The 19,765-nt window shown below is 43.7% G+C and overlaps 1 protein-coding gene across 6 annotated transcripts in view; it reads right to left on the reverse strand.

The window, feature by feature from the left end:
- FGFR3 (fibroblast growth factor receptor 3) overlaps positions 1–19,765 on the reverse strand; it is an 88,953-nt gene that overhangs the window by 37,748 nt on the left and 31,440 nt on the right. For all 6 annotated transcript variants that reach the window (XM_089510952.1, XM_089510951.1, XM_089510950.1 and 3 more), the window contains 3 exons: positions 10,540–10,593; positions 8,349–8,518; positions 536–659 (listed from right to left, as the gene is read on the reverse strand). In XM_089510952.1, the coding sequence (XP_089367078.1) occupies positions 536–659; positions 8,349–8,518; positions 10,540–10,593 (348 nt within the window). The remainder of the gene's footprint in view (positions 1–535; positions 660–8,348; positions 8,519–10,539; positions 10,594–19,765) is intronic.

The raw sequence follows: 19,765 nt of genomic DNA on the forward strand, positions 1-19,765 counted from the left end.
TTCTTCTTCGTGGTCTCTGCAAAGCTCACAAATGGGTTATTCTGTGCCTGTGCAGCATTTCTGGATCCTACTGGAATTGCTAGCAGTAGCTCCGCCCACCCTCTATATAGATAGGAGGTCTTCCTGCCCTTTCTCAGTTCCTTTTGGATCCCCAGCGAAAATGGATGGGTGAATGTATAATACTGGCAGTAGAAAGCCTCTTACAGGTCTCAAGGCACGTACCCCATAACAAACAATAACAGAAGCCTTAAGAGACAGAATAGTTACATGGTAAAATTGAAGAACGGTGGGCAAAGAAAAAGGAATTTTATAATGTGCTGTTTAGATTCAAATGTTTGCATGCTGATCAATTCTAGCTAAATTCTCCCTGCTTGGGAAGGGTTACAAATGCAATTGCAAATTTTGGCAGGTGCTTCCCTTGTTTGCCCCTCTCTAGTCCACATTAATATAAAGAGCCAGTGGGAGGGATATGAGTTGATCCACAATCCAACCTATGATTACCAACTATCTGATACAAGCAAGCTGAAACATTTACCAAGAACATCGAGCTGGTAAGTATGCCAAATGACGCCATATCTGTTGCGCACTACACAGGTATAATTGCCACGATCTGATGGAACCACACTCTCCATGACGATACTCCATTGCTTATTGCGGAACTGCAGAAATGAAGAAGAACTAGAAATAAGTCTTGCTTGTGGTGCTCCTCTCAGAACAGAATGACATGAAACATGGAGAAAGGAAGAGTTCTCCTGAATTCCAGTAATTTTCCCATTTTGAATTTTGTTACTAAAGCTAGAAAGTAGCATTGAAATAACAAGATATTTGAATGCATTTGAACATTATGGAAACCTCTAAGATAATAAATGCACTGATAAAAAAAATTTAAACTTCAACTAGGCAATGCAGGATTAAACCTCAAACCAAAGTATGTAACATGATTTCATACATCAAAATGGCCAAAAAGTTGTGCTTTGCTGCACATAGAAAAGCTTTTGAAATACTTTGCCAGACAGCATCCTTGCCACCAATCTTATAGCACATGTGATTATAGGAATGTGAGTTTAAAAGAGAATGTATGACCTAATAGAAAGAATTTTCTGAAAGTGCTTCATGGCAAATGGAGAGAAATATGTGAAATGCAATTGCTCTGGTGTTATAAACAGAGCACACTAAGCTTAGCTACATTAGCCCACTCCATACTCTAGAAATCATCATTTTTGTCCTCATATCATATTACACACAAGTGTGTGAAATCTGTTCATTGTAGTTCAGGGAGGAGATAAACTGTGGCCTGGAGGCCACATGAAAATCCCTATGTGCTTCCTCCTCCTCTTCTTTTTTTGCATTCTCTGCACTCTCTCTCTCTCTCTTTTTTCTTTCAAATGGGGGGAGAAAATCACACAAACCTAAAAAACCAACACTCCTGGAAGCCTCCACAAGTGGCAAATACTGAAACATCCCCCAGTACCCTGAACCTTGACAAAAATGTACACTGGAAATAATTTTTAGTTTCATTATTGCCTGCTTATTGGATGATTGTGAGGGGCTGCAGCCCACCAGAAGCGCCATGTGTCAAACATTGCCCCTGCAGACCTTGTAGTTGTCCACCCTGATGCAACTAACTGTTAATTAACTTTGAGCTTTGAATTGTTGCCTTCCCAACAAATGTACTAATACACACTGTGGAGGTTGTTTCTTCCTCTCATGAACTAGTTTAAGTGAATTAAGTTAAATTCACTTAAGTTTCAACTTAGGTGAATTAAGTTTATGAGGACAGTTTTAAATTAATTTCCGTCTTGAAAAAAAATAGACTCAGATGCAGCACCTATGTCTTACTGCAACTGCTTCAAGGCCTAATCTTGTGTCCACTGCCAAGGAAAAACAATTTTCCAGTACCATGATATTGGAAACACTAGTTTCCTAATGCAGGAGGTGGAAAGAGCATATGCCAGAGAGAACTAGTGAGTGATAAAATCCCTGCTTGGTGATGGGGCAGAGGGAGAAACAGATTAAAAGTTACTTTAGAGTACGTTTGCAAGCAAGTACTGACAGGTGATGAAATAATTTCATAAGTACTTCCCTCCTGTGCATCAGTTTTCCTAGAAGAACTTTTCCTCCTCCCTTCATTTTAACACCCTTTACTATCAGACATTATGTCTCGTTGGCCCATTCCAGATGGGTGCTATGAGGTGCCGTTGTGACGTGTGAGGGGCGGTGCTTTCAGACACCCCTCGCACGTGACGAGGACATCAAAATGGCAGCACCCTGTACACATGGGCACCACCATTTTGATGGATGTCTAGCGTCCGCACGTCCTGGTGTCACAATCGCACCACAAGAAGAACCTGCTTTTTGTGGGTTCTTTTTGCTCCGCGGGGAAGCCCCGCAGTCGGGAGGCTGCAGCTTCCCTGCAGAGCAAACCAGGATGCCGGGAGACCACCCTTTTTGGGCGGTCTGTATCCCATCTTTGGCCCCAAACAGACAGGCCAAAATAAATCTGCTGTTTAAATGCTGCATGCGTCCTAAGAGGCCGGAAGCCACGCTAAAGCAACACTCCAGTCCTAAGGCCTGGAGCGCAACTTTGGCGCAGCTTCTGGCTTCTTAAGATGCTTGTGTCATTCAAACAGCATACTGCTAAAGTGACCCGAAGCAGCTTTATTTTGGCCAGTCTGTTCGGGCCCTAAGATACCTCATCCTGCACTTTTTGTCAAATTATACAGTATCTTCCGGCCTATGAGGGAGTTGACCAGGCAGGTCCAGCTCCATCAGGGCTAGCCTGGAAGAAGAGACTCTTCCTTCCGTAACTGTCATCTTCTGGCCAGCGAGGGAGTTGACCAGGCAGGCCCAGCTCCATCAGGGCTAGCCTGGAAGAAGAGACTCCTCCCTCCATAACTATCATCTTCCGGCCTATATGAGGGAGTTGACCAGGCAGGCCCAGCTCCATCAGGGCTAGCCTGGAAAAAGAGACTCCTCCCTCCATAACTGTCATCTTCCAGCCTATGAGGGAGTTGACCAGGCAGGCCCCAGCTCCACCAGGGCTAGCCTGAAGAAGAAGAGCCCTCCCTCCGGCCCATCTGCCTTGGTCCAGGCCTCAGAGGGAGAGAAGAATGCTGGACCTGATCCCCTCCCCCTTCACCATTCCCTTCTCCTTTTGTGTCGTGTCTTTTTAGATTGTAAGCCTGAGGGCAGGGAACTATTATCCCCTCTGTTGTAAGCCGCCCGGATTCCCAGTGATTGGGCGGCATATAAATAAATCCTATTATTATTATTATTATTATTATTATTATTATTATTTTACTGGAATTTCAAAATATTGCAAAGACTATGAGGCTCTGGGGAGAAAACTAAAGGACCTTGGGGCATAGATTATTTCATTTTTCCTTTCTATTGAAGGACATGACCCAGAAATACTAAGAAGGATACTAGAAGTGAGCAACTAGCTCAGCAGATGTTCTTGTATCAGGAAGATATGGCTTCTTGTACCATGGTCTGTGATTTTATGAAAAACATCTTGCAATAGGTGGGTTATACCTCATATCAGTTGGTAAGAATCTATTTGTTAAGTATCTTGTTAACTTTATCAGGAGGGCTTTCAAATGATTTTCATGGGGAAAAGAGACACTATTCCAGAGGGCTGAAGAACACCAAGTACACCAAGAAAATAGTTTCAGTGATAAAAGGGGAAATGGGCCAATAGTTCAAGAACCTAACAGTGAGCAAAACACTCAACAAGAATCAGCTGGAGAGAATGTTCCATGATATCATGAAATTCAACACGGAGAAATGTAAGGTACTGCACTTAGGGCGGAAAAATGAAATGCACAGATATAGGATGGGGAACACCTGGCTGAATGAAACTACATGTGAAAGGGATCTAGGAGTCCAAGTAGACCACAAATTGAACATGAGTCAACAGTGTGATGCGGCAGCCAAAAAGGCCAATACAATTTTAGGCTGCATCAATAAAAGTATAGTGTCTAGATCAAGAGAAGTAATAGTGCCACTATATTCTGCATTGGTCAGGCCTCACCTGAAATATTATGTCCAGTTCTGGGCACCACAATTCAAAAAGGACATTGAGAAACTGGAGCATGTCCAAAGGAAGGCAACTAAAATTGTGAAGGGTCTGGAAACCATGTCCTATGAGGAACGACTTAGGGAGCTGTGGATGTTTAGCCTGGAGAAAAGAAGGTTAAGAGGTGATATGATAGCCCTGTTTAAATATTTGAAGGGATGTCATACTGAGGAGGGAGCTGACTTGTTTTCAGCTGCTCCAGAGAACAGAACCCGGAGCAATGGATGCAAGCTGCAGGAAAAGAGATTCCACCTCAACATTAGGAGGAACTTCCTGACAGCAAGGGCTGTTTGACAGTGGAACACACTCCTTCCTCGGAGTGTAGTGGAGTCTCCTTCTTTGGAGGTCTTTAAGTAGAGGCTGGATAGCCATCTGTCAGGGATGCTTTGATTGAGAATTCCTGCATGGCAGGGGGTTGGACTGGATGGCCCTTGTGGTCTCTTCCAACTCTACGATTCTACGATTCTATGATATCAGATGTCTCTACATTCATGACCAGAGCTTGGGAAATAAATAAAAATAACTTGTTAAGATGAATTTTCTTTCTCAGCACAAGAAAGCTAATATAATTCAATAAGCATCACTAAAATCTGAGGTGAAATCTGATGAGAATGTAGAAAGAGAGGAATATTTCCAACTCAACCCCCACAAAAAGCAACAAGTCACAGATCAGAGATGAAGGGAGGAGTAGCAGCATTATATATCAGGTATGTCTACACCTGTGAGGAGATCTATGACTTAGACCAAGCAAAAAAGGTTGAGAGCATGCAGTTAAAAATTAAGGGGTTGGTTCAGGAGAAAATAGGGGCAGGGAAACAAGAGTCATGTCATTGTGAGAGTGTACTAGAGGCCCCAAGAGTCAGCATTGTGTAGTGGTTTGAGCATAGGATTCTTGATACAGTGATTTGATTCCCTGCTTGCCCATGGAAACCTTGGGGTGAATCACATCCTCTTGGCTCCAGAAAACCCCATGATAGGGTCGCCATAAGCTGAAAAATGACTTGAAGGCACACAACAACAACAAAAACAACAACAACAACAACAAACTATAGGCCTCTAAGTCAGACTGAAGATTTGAATGATGCCTTTTCAAAAATAAATGACCAAGCATTCAACATAGAGAGATGCATTAGTAATGGGAGAAGTCAATTACCCTGACACTCACTAGAAATTGAACTTTGTTAAGAATGTAAGGCCCAACATATTCCTCGCTTGCCTTGAAGACAACTTCATCATCCAGAAGGTGGAAGAGGGAATAATAGTAGAATCACCTATTTTGGATTTAATCCTAACAAAATGGTCAGTGGAGTGGAAGTAGTGGGATCCTTGGGTAGGAGTGATCATGTGGAATCTATTGTACAGAGGGAAGGGAAACCAGCTATAAGTACCACACTATAGACCTGGGGTAGGCAACCTGCGGCCCGCGGGCCGGATGCGGCCCGGCGAGGCCTTGGGACCGGCCCCAGCCCGGTCCTGCCACCGATTGCTGCCGGGGCCTTTGGGGGGCAATTGTCTATAGAAGCCTCAGAAACATGCATTTATATTAACATTTTTTAAAAAAATTTCACGTGTCCTCCATTTTTTTCAAAAAAGTGTCTTCCATTTGAAAATTTTGTCCTACATTTGTCCTGGTTTATTTATATATTTAATTTTTTTAAAAATTATTTAATTATTTATTTTTTGGCTTTGGCCCTCCAGTTGTCTGAGGGACAGCAACCCGGTCCCCGGCTCAAAAAGATTGCCTACCCCTGCTATAGACTATAAGAAAGCTTATTTCAGAAAGCCTAGGGAAATATTGGGTGAAATACCATGGTCAGAACTGTTCAAAGGGAAGGGAAGGGAATTCATGATCTATGAGAGTTTCTTAAAGATTAAGGCAATTTCAATAAGGAAGGAAACAGGGAGGTGTCTCAAAGTAACTAGTGTGGATGTACAGAGATATTTCATATGAGCTTCTATATGTGTGTGTGTATATATACACAAATGAAAATGGAAGAAGGGAGAAAGCACCAAAGAGGATTACATACAAATACACAGAGGGAGAGGGAGAAAGTCAGTAAAACAGAAGCTCGGGATGAGCTCAGCCTTGTTTTTTTGTTATTTTTGTTGTATTTTTTGCTATTTTTGTTTCCAGCTTATGGTGATCTCAATGCAACACTATCATGGGGATATTGGCAAGGCTGTTTCAGAAGAGGTTTGCCAATGCAAATTTTGAGGCTGCCCAAGATCACATAGGCAGTTTTTATGAGCAGGAATTTGAACCTTGCTCTATGAGAGTTCTAGTTCAGCACTGAAATCAATACATACTGATGGTTCCCATCAGGCTTGCTAGAGAGCTGAAAATATTTTAAAAGTTCTTTCTTTAAAATTATGTTTAGCAGAAGAGAAGAACAAGGAAACAGTAGCACCACTGTATAGAGAAGATGGTAAAATGTTAATGGTGACAGAAAGAAGACCAAGCAGATAAATACAGTGGGACCTTGGTATCTGTAGGGGATCTGTTCCCTTCTCCCCCAATGGATACCAAAATCCATTGGACCTTAAGCCTCTGTTGTCCTCAATGGTGGCTCATGCATGTCCCTAATGATGGCACAGTCATGTACACAAGGTGCCATTGGGGACAACAGGGGTTTGCCATCTGCAGATGCTTAAATCCGTGAATGGCAAGTCTGCAGATAGCAAGGCCCCATTGTATTGTCTTTGCCTCAGTCTCCCTCCTCCCAAAGAAAACAGTGCTTTAACTGGGCAAAACAGAACAAATGATACATGCACAGGAATGCACAGTTAGCTACTGTAACTGAATTCAAGTCTCCAGGGGCAGATTAACTGCATACAACAGTACTATAATAACTTGCTGATGCAGCCTCAGAGCCACTGTTCATCTTGAGAATTCTTGGAAAACAAGAGAAGTCTCAGCAGACTGGAAAAGAGTAAATGTTGTCCACAAATTCAGAAATTAGGAAAGGCTCCAGAACAAATCACCAAATAGTCTGTGCACACTTAGAAAGTAATGCAGTGATTTCTAAGAGCCAGCATTGTTTAAAAACAAACAAGCAAAAAACGAGCAGGCCAAACTAATCTTCTGTCTCTCTCCTTATTGAGTTACAAGTTTGGAAGACTGGGCCACGCTGTGGATGTAATGCATCTTGATTTCAGTAAGTCATTTGACAATTTCCCCCGTGTAATTCTTACAGAAAAGCTGGAGAACCGTTACAATTAGATGGATCTGTAATTGGTTCACAGATGAAACCCAGAGAGTGTCTCCAGTCAGTAGAGAAAAGAGATCCCACCTGCAGGTTAGGAAGAATGTCTTGACTGTTCAACAGTGTAATGGTTTTGACAGTGGCCTTAAGGCATGGTGGACTCTCCCTCTCTGGAGGTTTTAAAGAGATTACCATCTCTCAAGAGACAATGTAGTTGTGTTTTCTTACATGTAGGGTTGGACAGGATGGCCTTTCTAACTTCATTATTCTATTATTCTAATGCTAGAGTTATATTGGAAAGATTAAGACAATGATATATACTACGCAGCAGTAAATCTGCCCTGCTGTTTATATACATTGCAATCCAGCAATATGAAAACATTCTCATGAGCATCAGCAGAAATTCACAATGTGTCAGCAACCAATAAAGAAATCCCAGATATAACAATATGTAACAGTATATAAAGCAATGTATAACATTGATATATAATATGTAATAATATGTAACAGATGTAATAATACATGAATCATATTAAAATATATACATTTCATATTGATCTTATATTTTTATCTATGGTCCAAAACACACTGCAGAAATAATTCAATTTAACACCACTTTAACTGCCCTGGCTCAATGCTAGGGAATTTTGGGAAGTGTAGTTCTGTGAGACATTTAGGCTTCTCTGTCAGAGAGCTCTGGTTCCACAGTAAACTATAATTCCCAGGATTCCCTAGCCCTAAGCCAGGGCAGTTAAAGCAATCTCAAACTGGATTATTTATACAGTGTGTTTTGGACCTGTACAACTGATCATTTTATGTAATTCATCCTTGTGTCCAAATTACACTTTCCATTAAAAAAAAGTATACACATTTGGGAAATCAATTTGGATTTTATGAGGGTACTAGCTAGAATGAGAAAGTGTCGGTTTGTTAAAGATAATAGATCCCATGTCCAATAGTCCTTTTGAGACTGCTTAGTAATAAAAGCTCAGATGGACAAGTCCTGGAAATTAACCAGTTGGACACTGATGAACAAATCAAAGATTAGCCCACTGATGATGACTTACCTTAATGCCCCCAATACGGTGCTCTCCTTTGAATTCTTTACCATTTTTCAGCCAATATATAGAAGGAGTTGGGTTGCCAGCAGCTGGGCAGCGAAAGCGAACAGTATTTGCAGCAGGTACTGCCAGTAGTTTCCTTTCCATTTTCTCACGACGGGTCCAGTATGGAGCAACTGTAGATAAAAAACAGCAATTGCAAAAACACATCATGTCAGCTGGCCAAACATGAAATGTGATTTATTCTGTGGAACAGTTGAACGGAACATAGTTCAGATGAATTTTAATAATTCTCCTTCAGTCAGAAGTGGTTGAAGTGTGGCCCTGGGGCTGGACACAACCCCCAGACTGCTTTCCATAGCCTAAGATCTGCCTCTTTCTTCTTCTTCTTTTTTTCTGGCAAAAGCAGAGAGATGAAATTACACTTCCTGGATGTCTCCACAAACTACAATTTACCTTTTAAATAGGTCAATGCCACTTTGCACATTTAAAAATAGTCTTTTAAACCTTTTACACACTTCCAGATAACTAGATTTTTGGCTTTTTTAGCAGTCTTTGTGGAAAGGGCCAAAAAATTGGTCCCGCAGCCTCTTGACGTTGCCCAGACCAAAGTTAAGGAGACAGGTATTGTTACCATTATTTAATGTTATGAGAACAAGGACATGAAGTCGAAAGCTTTCATGGCCGGCATCCATAGTTTTTTGTGGGTTTTTCGGGCTATGTGGCCAAGGATAGATTCACCTAGTCTTGCACTATTCAGTGGGACTGGGCAAAACATTCATGAAACTCTTCTAGAGTACTATTTTGCTAAAAGGAACTTGACTTGCAAGAGCTGATCCACAGTGGAATATGTTCCCCTGGAGTGTGGTGAAGTCTCCTTCTTTGGAGGTCTTTACACAGAGGCTGGATGGTCATTTGTCAGGAATGCTTTGATTGTGTCTTCCTGTATGGCAGGGATTTGGATGGGATGGCCCTTGAGCAGCCTTGCGACTCTATGATTCTATCACTTCTGCCTAATTACAGTTGGCCCCTCTTATATGTGGATTTCTTATACATGGATTCAACCATCCACGGTTTGAAAATGTTCCAAAAAAGTATAAATTTCAAATATCAAACCTTTATTTTCCATTTTTTATAAGGGACACCATTTTGCTATGTCATTATATTTAATGGGATTTGAGCATACACTGATTTTGTTATCCACAGGGGATCTTGGAACCAAACCCCAGCGTATAACAAGGGTCTACTGTAATTACTTCCTCTTTTCTTGTGGCCAAGTAACAGCTGATTGAGTAGTTTGGGATGAAACTTGAGTGGGATGAAACTTGAACTGAGTTAAAGAGAAGTCCCTCACTCATCCAGCAATGTTCTCTGCTAGCTTCAAGACTACCACCTCCATATGTGTGTTCAGCCTAATTTAGGCATCTATGGCCAAAATATTTGCATGGGAAGAACATGCCCCCACATCAGCCCTTGTTCATCTTTTTGTGAACCTTCAAGGGACTTTTTTTAAAGGCAGCAATCTTAACCACCACACCTTCTAGGAAATCATCCAGGGATTCAATCCTATCTTTTCTATGAGAATAGTAATTAAAAGATGTTGACAAAGATACTGTGCTATATTAACTTTCATGCAATACAATAAAACATTTTAGTCCTTGAAATGCACTTTGGGACAACAAAGTAGACCTACACTGTACAGATTTGCTACCCAAATTGCAGCCACTTGCCATAAAAGTTCTTCCTATAAGCCAAAGGAAATATAAGGCAACGTGCTGAAACAAGAGGTGTCCCAACAAATGTACTGCTTTTTCCAAATCGGCTATGTTTTTCTGTCCAGCCAACGTTTTTTTCTGTCCTGCCAAAGAATGTCCCATGGTGTCTTTCAGTGAATACAATGTGGCAGAACTGTGATGCCCTGCTTGTTCAGTAGGTTGGCCTCATTCAGAGGAAACTGAATTTCTTCCTTAGGGGGCAGTACTGGGATCCTCCGTTACCAGCAAACAGCATTGCTCCTATTTGTCTTTCACCAACAAGAAAACTCACAAATATAGAACATGGGCAATGTGAATAACTGAGACATTTTGGCTCAGTGATGGATATTGTTGAAGTATAAAATCCACTCTTTTGCCAGTCATGTTATTGCTTCTAAAGACTGAGTACTGATGGCTTAGCACCCCAAATCACAAGTACTTACTTCTGTCTTCAGATTCATCATCATCATCTTCATCATCACCTGATGATGTAGATTCTTGACATGGAAGGGAAGGAAAAATTGTAATCTTATTTATCAGAAGTAAAGTTTTGAACTCATACCTACAATTATTTTCCATTATCAGGTCACGTTAGCTCGCCTGAGTTCAACACATGTTGCAGTCTTCTAGCAACCACACCACCACACAAGGATAGATCAGAGAAGGACAGGTTGCTTACCTGTAACTGTAGTTCTTCGAGTGGTCATCGGTGAATACACAAATGGTTTATTCTGCACCATTTCCAGATCCTACTGGAATTGCTAGGGAAGACTTTTTGGTGGTAGCTCCGCCCACCCTCTATATAGGCAGGATGTCTTCCTGCCCTTTCTCAATTCCAAAAGGTCTGCCGTAAGAGCAGACAAGGAAGAGAGAAGGACACGAGAGAGGGGAGGATGGGCGGAATTTGTGTGGATTCGGAGATGACCACTTGAAGAACTACAGTGACAGGTAAGCAACCTGTCCTTCTTCTTCGTGGTCTCTACGAAGCACACAAATGGGCTAGACTGGCAAGCTTAGTCCTCTGTGGAGGAGGGAGCGTCCTGGCAATAAATAAATTATTAAATCAGAAAAACAGTGTGATTGTCAGTTATTTGACAGGTGTCAACTAACCTTAGTGCAATCCGGAAAGGAGAACAGCTCTGCCAAAGGCTGCTTCACATCAGTGTCTGGTATCAAGTCTGTAATGCCTGATAAAGGTCAAAGGTTGTGACCATACTGCAGCCTTGCAAATGTCCTCTAAGGGAACTCCGGAGAGAAAGGCTGAAGATGATGCTACCGCTCTGGTGGAAATGGGCTCGAATTCGAGCAGGTGGAGTCTTCCCAAAGATCTCATAGGAGAGGAAGATTGTGGAAGTCACCCATTTAGAGAGGTGTGACTGGAAGCCCCATTTTGGGGTTGGAATAGCTGACAAAAAATTTGGGAGAATGATGAGAGGACGCAGTCTTGTTGAGGTAGAAGGCTAACGCCTGCCTGACATCAAAAGAGTGGAGTCGGCGCTCGGTGTCGGTGGTCTGGTTCAGGGCTAGCATTGGGAGAATGATGTCTTGACTGAGATGAAAGGTGGACACGACCTTTGGTAAAAAGGAAATGTCCGGACGGAGGACAACCTTGTCCTTAAAAAATTTCAAGTACGGAGAGTCCGTACAGAGGGCACATAGTTCACTGGCCCGGCATGCTGAGGCAATGTCTACCAAGAAGGCTGTTTTCCAGGTGAGGAGTCTGAGATCACACGAAGCCCGAGGTTCAAAGGGTGAGGTAGCGAGTGCTGCTAAGATGAGCTGGAGGTCCCAAGCAGGGATTGGGATTACTGCAGGTGACCTTAGGTTGGCAGGGCCTCTGAGAAATATCTTCACAAGTGGATCAGTGAAGAAGAATGGCCGGCTGTAGAATTGGTAGCGGGCACAAATGGCCGCAAGGTAGCATTTTAAGGACTAAATAGAGAGTCCAGATGCTGAGAGGTGATGGAGAAGCCCAAGACAACGGAGACATTGACTTCCGAAGAGGTGAGTCCTGCTGAGGACAGGAAAGTCAAAAATTTAGCCCATTTAAGCGTGTAGGAGCGCTGAGTGGAAGGCTTTTGGGAGGCTAGGATGATTTCTCAGACCAATACCGAAAGTTGGGTCAGGGCCGAATGCTCCACGTTTGAGCCACCAGCGGAGAAAATGGGTGACTGGCCTTGGAACGGTGATCCACTTCTGTGGATTGTTGAAGGCAGAGTTGAAGACTGAGAGGAGCCATGATTGGAAGGGACGCATGCGGAGATGGGCCCACGGCATGACATATGTCGTGGATGCCATATGGCCGAGGGCGACCTGAGCTGTTTGCGCAGTGATGCGCTGGAAGGCAAGGCGGTGATGAATTGCAGACCTGAGGTTGAGGAACCTGTTGTGAGGAAGGTATGCTCTGCAGGTTGTGGAGTCCAAGGTGGCCCCTATGAAGCGCACCCACTGGTTTGGGCAGAGGGTGAATTTTTCTCTGTAGATCATGAGTCCCAAGTGATGAAGGAGAGAGAGTGCCGACTCGAGGTGGGAGAGGAACATCTGCCTGGGTTGGGCCACGAACAACCAGTCATTGAGGTAAGGAAAGATGATTATGTTTTGTTGGCAGAGATATGCAATTATGACCGTGCACTTTGTGAAAACTCTCGGTGCAGTGGAAAGTCCAAAGGGCAGTACGCGGTACCGAAAGCAGTCGGGGCTGACAGAGAAGGCGAGGAGGTCCCGGTGGTCCTCTCGGATGCTGATGTGGAAATATGCATCCCGATGATCCAAGGTAGCAAACCAGCCAGCAAGAGTTGAGAAAACACAAGTCCAGGATGGGACAGAGGTTGCCTGTGGCTTTCGAAACAATGAAGTATCAAGAGAAGGGGCATTGTTGGGTCCGGGACGGAGGGATGCATTCGATGGCCCCTTTTTGAAGCAAGGAGCGCCCTTCGTTGAGAAGGGCGTCTGAGGGGGGAGTGGTGAGAATGATGCCCCTTGGGGGAGAGGACTGCAGCTCCTGGGCATAACCCCTACAGATGATGGAAAGCACCTAGGAGTTATGGAAGCCCAAGAGTAGTGGAAGTGGGCCAGGTGATCCCCAAAGGGAGTTCACAGAATGAAGTGTGCCGGGGAGCTTCAGAAGCAGCACTTGCCTTGTTCTGCACCCTTCTTATGGAAGGGTTGCTTGTATTTTTGTTTTTGTTGGCGCTTCCCTTGTTGGTGGGGAGTGAAGCACTGTTGTTGGTAGCCTGAAGACTGGTTGGATCTACCCTGGGGTAGGGGAGGTCTTTGCCATCTCGAATGGTGTTGAGAGAAAGGAGGGTGAGAAGTTGAGGAAGAAGACATACCGTATTTACGGGCTGTGTTCTTCATTTTGTTCTCGAAGTCTATGTGCTCATCAGTCTCCTTATGTAACAGTCCCGTAACATCGAAGGGGAGCTCTTCGATGGCCTGTTTGGCTTGAGGCGTTAGGTCCGAAGGCCTTAGCCAGGCGTGATGTCTGAGGGCCAGGGCGCCCGAGAGTTGTCAGGCCGCCGAGATCTGGTGGGAGGCCAGTGCATGAGCTTCTGCATGGATGGCCATGGCAGTCCATCTCTTGTCTTCAGGGAGGTCTTCATACAAGGGAAGAGTTTTCTCCCAAAACTGCTGTTGGTAGGCAGCCATACACTCTGAGTAGTTCTGGATTTTGAGGTCCAGGACTGCGGAGACATAGGATTTCCGTGCCATGGGGTCAAGCTTGTGACCCTCCTTGTCATTGGGGGTCAGAGCTGTCTTCAGGACTGAGCAGACTTGGGAGGCTTCCCCAATTGCTGAATTCAGGCAAGGATGTTCAAGCAGCGAAATCTCTTCTGAGGGTGTGATATGGTACAGATTGTCAAGTTTCTTGGTGGAAGGTTGGGCCATGGACAAAGTGGGCCAAGAACTCTTTGCAATCCTGGACATGGATGGCAGGAATGCAATGGAGGTTGGATTTGGGACCTTGTCCTGAACCCTCTCATCAATCGGGTCAAGAACTTGAGAGTCTGCATGGAAGACTTCAGTGTTCAGGGCTTTGCCCATCCGGATCATTTGTTCTGAGAAAGAAAAAATGTCATCCGAAGGAGAGGGGGCCTCGAGAAAGGTGAGAGACTGTTACTGCTGAGCATGAACATAGTCGGAGATGGAGTGGTCTGCGGATTCAGTGGAAGCTGACCTGGTTCTGGTGCGAACCGAGAGGGCCTGAGTGGTTAGCGGTACCGGCAACGTGGGGCGCACTTGCAGGGAGACAGCAGAAGTTGAACTGGTTCCACTCGGGAAGCCAAGGAGATGCGAGACCGAAGTGGAATGGATGCAACAGATGACCTTGGAGGAGGCAAGAGAGGTTCAACAGGTTGAAAGGTTGAAACAAAGCGGCCTCCATGGACTTCAGAAGGGTCTAGAGGCAAAAAATAAGTGCCTGTAGCTTGATCAAAAACAACATCCCATCCGGGGGGCTCAGCGAGGACAGAGGATGCATCATAGTCCTGTTTGTCCTCAAAACAAACAACCTCCGAAGTCTGGGAGAGTTGGTCTGGTATCACCACTTGGGTGAAAGGGGAAGCTTCCTCTTCACCCTCTGAGAGTTGGTAGGGTTCAGACAAGAAATGCAGGAAGATGGCTGTGTCTGGTTGGGCCTGGGAGTCGGGACGAGGAGACAGCTGAGGTTGAGGTGCTGGCTGGGCGCATGGTACTGAGCCCAGTTTGGTGACGGCGGGCTGGGCGGGTGCAATGGTACAGGACCGATGGTTGGAGTTGGGAGTCCAGACAGGGATGAGACTTTTTCCCAGAATGGTGAGATGAGTCCTTGGACTTGTCCCGAGACTTGTGCTTTCTTTTCTCTGGTTTGGAGGAGTCTGAGGACTTCTTCCTCTTTGGTGAGGATGGGTGGCCAGCCACATCCTGGTCCGTGGACCTCCATTTGTCTAGGGTTGGTGACCCAGAAATTTCCGAAGAGAGTTTGCCCTTGGCAGCAGTAGCCTTGGCAGGGACCCCTGAGGCCAGAGATGAGAGCTTGCCCTTGGTGGCTGCAGCCTTGGCAGGGGATCTAGAGGTAGAGGGAGGCTTCAAATTTGCACGTAGAGCATGGATCTCAGGCGCATCTCCCTATTCTTCCTGGCCTGCGGTGTGAAGGCTATGCAGTGAGGGCAGGAAGTAGGGACGTGGTCCTCACCCAGGCAGAGGAGGCACAAGGAGTGTCCGTTGAGTGCTGGAATATTTGTCCCACATTCAGAGCACTTCTTAAAAGAGTATGCAGACATCTTTAGACCAAAGCCCAGGGATGAAGAGAGCGAATTGTCAAGAGGTTGGCGTGTTACCAGTAATCAGAGTCCAAAACCAAGAGCGATTCTAAGCGAGGTTCCTAAGCTGCTCACGCAGCGGACAAAAGGAACTGAGAAAGGGCGGGAAGACATCCTTCCTATATAGAGGGTGGGTGGAGCTACCACCCAAAAGTCTTCCCTAGTGATTCCAGTAGGATCCAGAAATGCTGTGCAGGTGCAGAATAACCCATTTGTGTGCTTCACAGAGACCACGAAGAAGAAGCTTAATGTCTTGAAATAAAAATCACATAGGATACACGATACTTGCTGTGTAGTGTCAAGATAGGCAAAGTGGGGCTATAATTGGCATGTAGTTCCTGAATCCCACTTTTGCTCAGCCCCCTAAAGACTTCCCAGCTCACAAATATCTTTTTGAGGTTTTTTTTCTGGCCCCCCAAACCAGCCAAAATGACTCCAAACTGTATGGTTTAATTCTCCAAAGCACCATGAAGTCCACAAAATCCTGTTTGAAACATTTTAATAAAATTAAAAATCAGCAGAAGTGACAACTGTTTGTTTGTTCACTATGAACACACTTTTGCAAGGGTTTTGTTTTTAAAGAGAGAGTTCTGTGCAAATTCTGGAAAAAAAACTAGAATTTTGTTGTGAGTTCCAAGGTTCAAACAGACAAGGCAAGATTCAGGGGAAGCTAACCAGGTTCTAGAATGCTATATCATATTGCACAATATGTACAGAGACACCTAGGTCCTAACACATGCCAATTATATGCATTAAATTCAGACTTTGTACTTCTTGATTAACACAGATGCTGCAGCTGGTACATGCCAAGGCTTTCCTACTTGCATTATGTGGCATGGATTTTCAAACTCAGCTCCCCACCATACTGGATGCTACAGAAAGTATTTTCACAGTTTTGTACTGCTTTGCCACGTGGCATTGAAAGCATCTTAACTATTTATTTAACTACCAAGCACCATACCAGTCAGCATTTATTGTCTCCCGTGTTTCATAAAAATGGTTTTGGCTATTTTACATCACAAGTTATTTGAAAAGTGAATTAAAATGGCCATGAATTCTAACTGCTTTTTGTTTAGCTCAATGCAGCTTCCTAGTTCTTATTATAGTGTTCCTTGGTACATAAAACATAACATTCCTTTAATATCATGAATTTGTATAGAAAACCTCAGAAAGAATACAAAAAAAGTCACTCATTCTAAAACATAAGAAACCTTACAATATTTCAGGCTCATGATTCCTGTCATGCTTGCTGGCCATATATTCTGTATGTGCTTTGTAATTCTGGATGATGGGATGTGCTACACCATTTTTGGTGATCCTTGGAGGAAAGATTGTTTATCTTCCTTGATAATCTTCTGCTTAATGGACTGATTGCTAGAGGAAATATGAGCAGTGAGCTATCCAGGGAATGCTTGGGGAAAGGAATATTTTGGTTTGAAGACAAATAAAATCATAGAACCACAGAATCATACAGCTGGAAGAGACCACAAGTGCATTCAGAAATGCCATGCAAGAAAACACAATCAAAGCACACCCATTCAGCCTCTGTTTAAAAACCACCAAAAAAGGAAAGTCCATCAAATTTTGAGGGAGTATATTCCTCTATCAAACAGCTGTCACCATCAGGAAATTCTTCCTAATGTTTAGGTGGAATCTCTTTTCTTGTAGTTTGAATCCACAGCTCCGTGTCTTAGTCTCTGGAGCAGCAAAAAACCAAGCTTGCTCCTTCTTCCATATGACATTGCTTCAAATATTTCAATATGGCTGTCATGTCATCTCTTAATATTCTCTCCCTCACAGGCCGAAATATGACAGTTAAGGAGGGAGGAGCCTCTTTCTTCAGGCTAGCCCCGATGGAGCTGGGCCAGACTAATTCTCTCCCTCACAGGCCGGAAGATGACAGTTATGGAGGTAGGAGTCTCTTTGTTCAGGCTAGCCCCGATGGAGCTGGGCCAGCCTATTCTCTCCCTCATAGGCCGGAAGATGACAGTTATGGAGGGAGGAGCCTCCCTTTAAGAGCCAAATCCAAAGGAAAACAAATATGGGATCCACTAGTGAATTTTTGTAAAGAGTTGAGTTTATTCAGAGATAGAGGACTGGTTATTGATATCAACGTGTATTTGAAAACAGTACATGAAGACTTTTTTTTGTATGTAAAGCAGAAAAGCGTGTGTAACAATGCATGATCTTTGCTAGCTAACAAAACATAAACACAAGGTGTGAGTAGAAGAAAGGTGGGATTCAATAATTGAGGAATATATTAAGAAGAGCTGTAATCATTGTATCTACTGCCATTAGCAATAGTAGGAGGGGGAATGGAGGGATAAGAGAATTTGTGAAGAGATTGATGAATATGTAAAAACCTTTTTTTTGTTGTAATCTTTAAATAAAGACTATTAAAAAAATCCATGTGTAGTAATGTCCAGAATCTATTAGAGAACAGTGGACCCTTCTCATCCGCAGGGATTTGTTTCATGCCCCCTTCCAAAGATGGGGGAAAACGTGGATGTCTGTGCCCCATATTGTTCAATGGGAGGCAAAGTGTGTGCATTCATGTCAGCGTGCATGACATGAATCCACAGGTGGTTGAATCCATAGATCACTAGCCTGCTGATGTGGCAGGCCCACTGTATTTATTAATAGTTAGTTAGACACACATAGTTAGGCAGACACACACTCTTTAAGTAAAGTCACAGATATATCTATATCTGGGAACATTACCTTCACTTCATCACACTGTATTCAGAGACATAGCCATGTTAGTCTGGAATATCAGTATACAATGGGACCCTGTAGCATCTTTGAGACTGAATCAAAGAGAGTGTAGGAAAAGCCTTTGTAGACTTGGTCTACTGTCTCAGATGCATGGAGTCTCCATGCTTCAGATGCATGGAGTTATGTGGAAGAGGGAGAGAGTACTTTGGAAGGCAGGAGTTCATCAAGGGCTGGAGTTAATAGCAAAACTGTTACAGAGAGAACAAAGCAAATAGCGCAGGGACCCAACAATGGGAGACAAAAAACTTTACACAGGCAGCTAGTGGGGAGGACCCATGGTCTTCAATGTCTCTAGACTAATGCACAGAGCATGGAAAATAAGAAAGATGAATTTGAATTCCTAGCATAACAAAACAAATACGATACAGTAGGCATCACTGAAACCTGGTGGGACGAGTCTCATGAATGGAATGTAGTAATAGAGCGGTATAATAGGTCAAACAGGAAAGGAGGAGTAGCAGCATTATATGTCAAGGATGTCTATACCTGTGAAGCCAGGTGGAGAGCATCTGGATAAAAATTAAAGGAGTGGGAAACAACAGAGATGTTACTGTGGAAGTCTACTACGGATCCAGAGGTCAGACTGAGGAACTGGATAATGCCTTTCTAGAACATCTGACCACACACTCAGAAAGGAGAGATAGTAGTGATGGGTGATTTCAACTATCTTGATATTTGCTGGAAATCAAACTCAGCCAAAACATTAAAGTCTAGCAAATTCCTCACTTGCCTGGAAGACAATTTCACTGTCCAAAAAGTGGAAGAGGCAACAGTGTGGTCATCTGGTGATGTCCATGTATACAGTCTCCTCTCTGGTTTTGTGAAGAAGGTATTTGCTATAAATAGCCTGTTGGCCTTGCAAATCTCTATCAGTTGCTCTCTAGCTTTGTTTCTTGTTTCTAGTCCAAATTTTCCTGTAGTCTTTGATTCATTTCTGCTTCCTGCATCTGACTACAGGCCCCCAACTCAGATGGAGGAATTGGTTGATGGCTTTCTAGAACAGATTATCACTCTCTCATATCCTGATACTTATTGGAAATCAAACTTAGCCAAACCATTAAGGTCTAGCAAATTCCTCACATGCCTGGAAGACAATTTCATTGTCCAAAAAGTGGAAGAGCAATGTGGTCAGCTATTTTAGGTCTGATCCTAACCAACAGGGATGGCCTGGTAAATGGGGTGCAAGTGGTGGGATGCTTAGTTGGGAGTGATCATGTTCTCCTGGAGTTTGTTATAGAGTGGAATGGAGAAGCCAGGCATAGTTGTTGGTAAGTCCAAAATATATACTTGTTGGTAAGTTTAAAAATGTATCCCTCAAAATTGACCCCAATCCCAGGTCGTCTTATTTACAGGTCACTATGCAAATGTGATAGCAGCTCTTTCAGATTTACCCATGAGGTGCGGAGAGGAGTTTAGCAAGAAAGAGCCAAGCAGAAAGGGTCCTGGGTGATTGATTGATCCTGCTATTTGTTTAAAAGTCCCCCCTCCTGCCTGTGTGTCTGGCTGAAACGATGCAGAAAATCCTCAATGAGAGTCTCTCTTGTCATGTGCACACATACACACACTGAAGGAGCCTCCAAGTTTTACCCTCGAC

This window comes from Sceloporus occidentalis, unplaced genomic scaffold (assembly GCF_023333645.1).
Source record: "Sceloporus occidentalis isolate IW3139 unplaced genomic scaffold, rSceOcc1.0.p SCAF_2, whole genome shotgun sequence".
Lineage (NCBI taxonomy): Eukaryota > Metazoa > Chordata > Lepidosauria > Squamata > Phrynosomatidae > Sceloporus > Sceloporus occidentalis.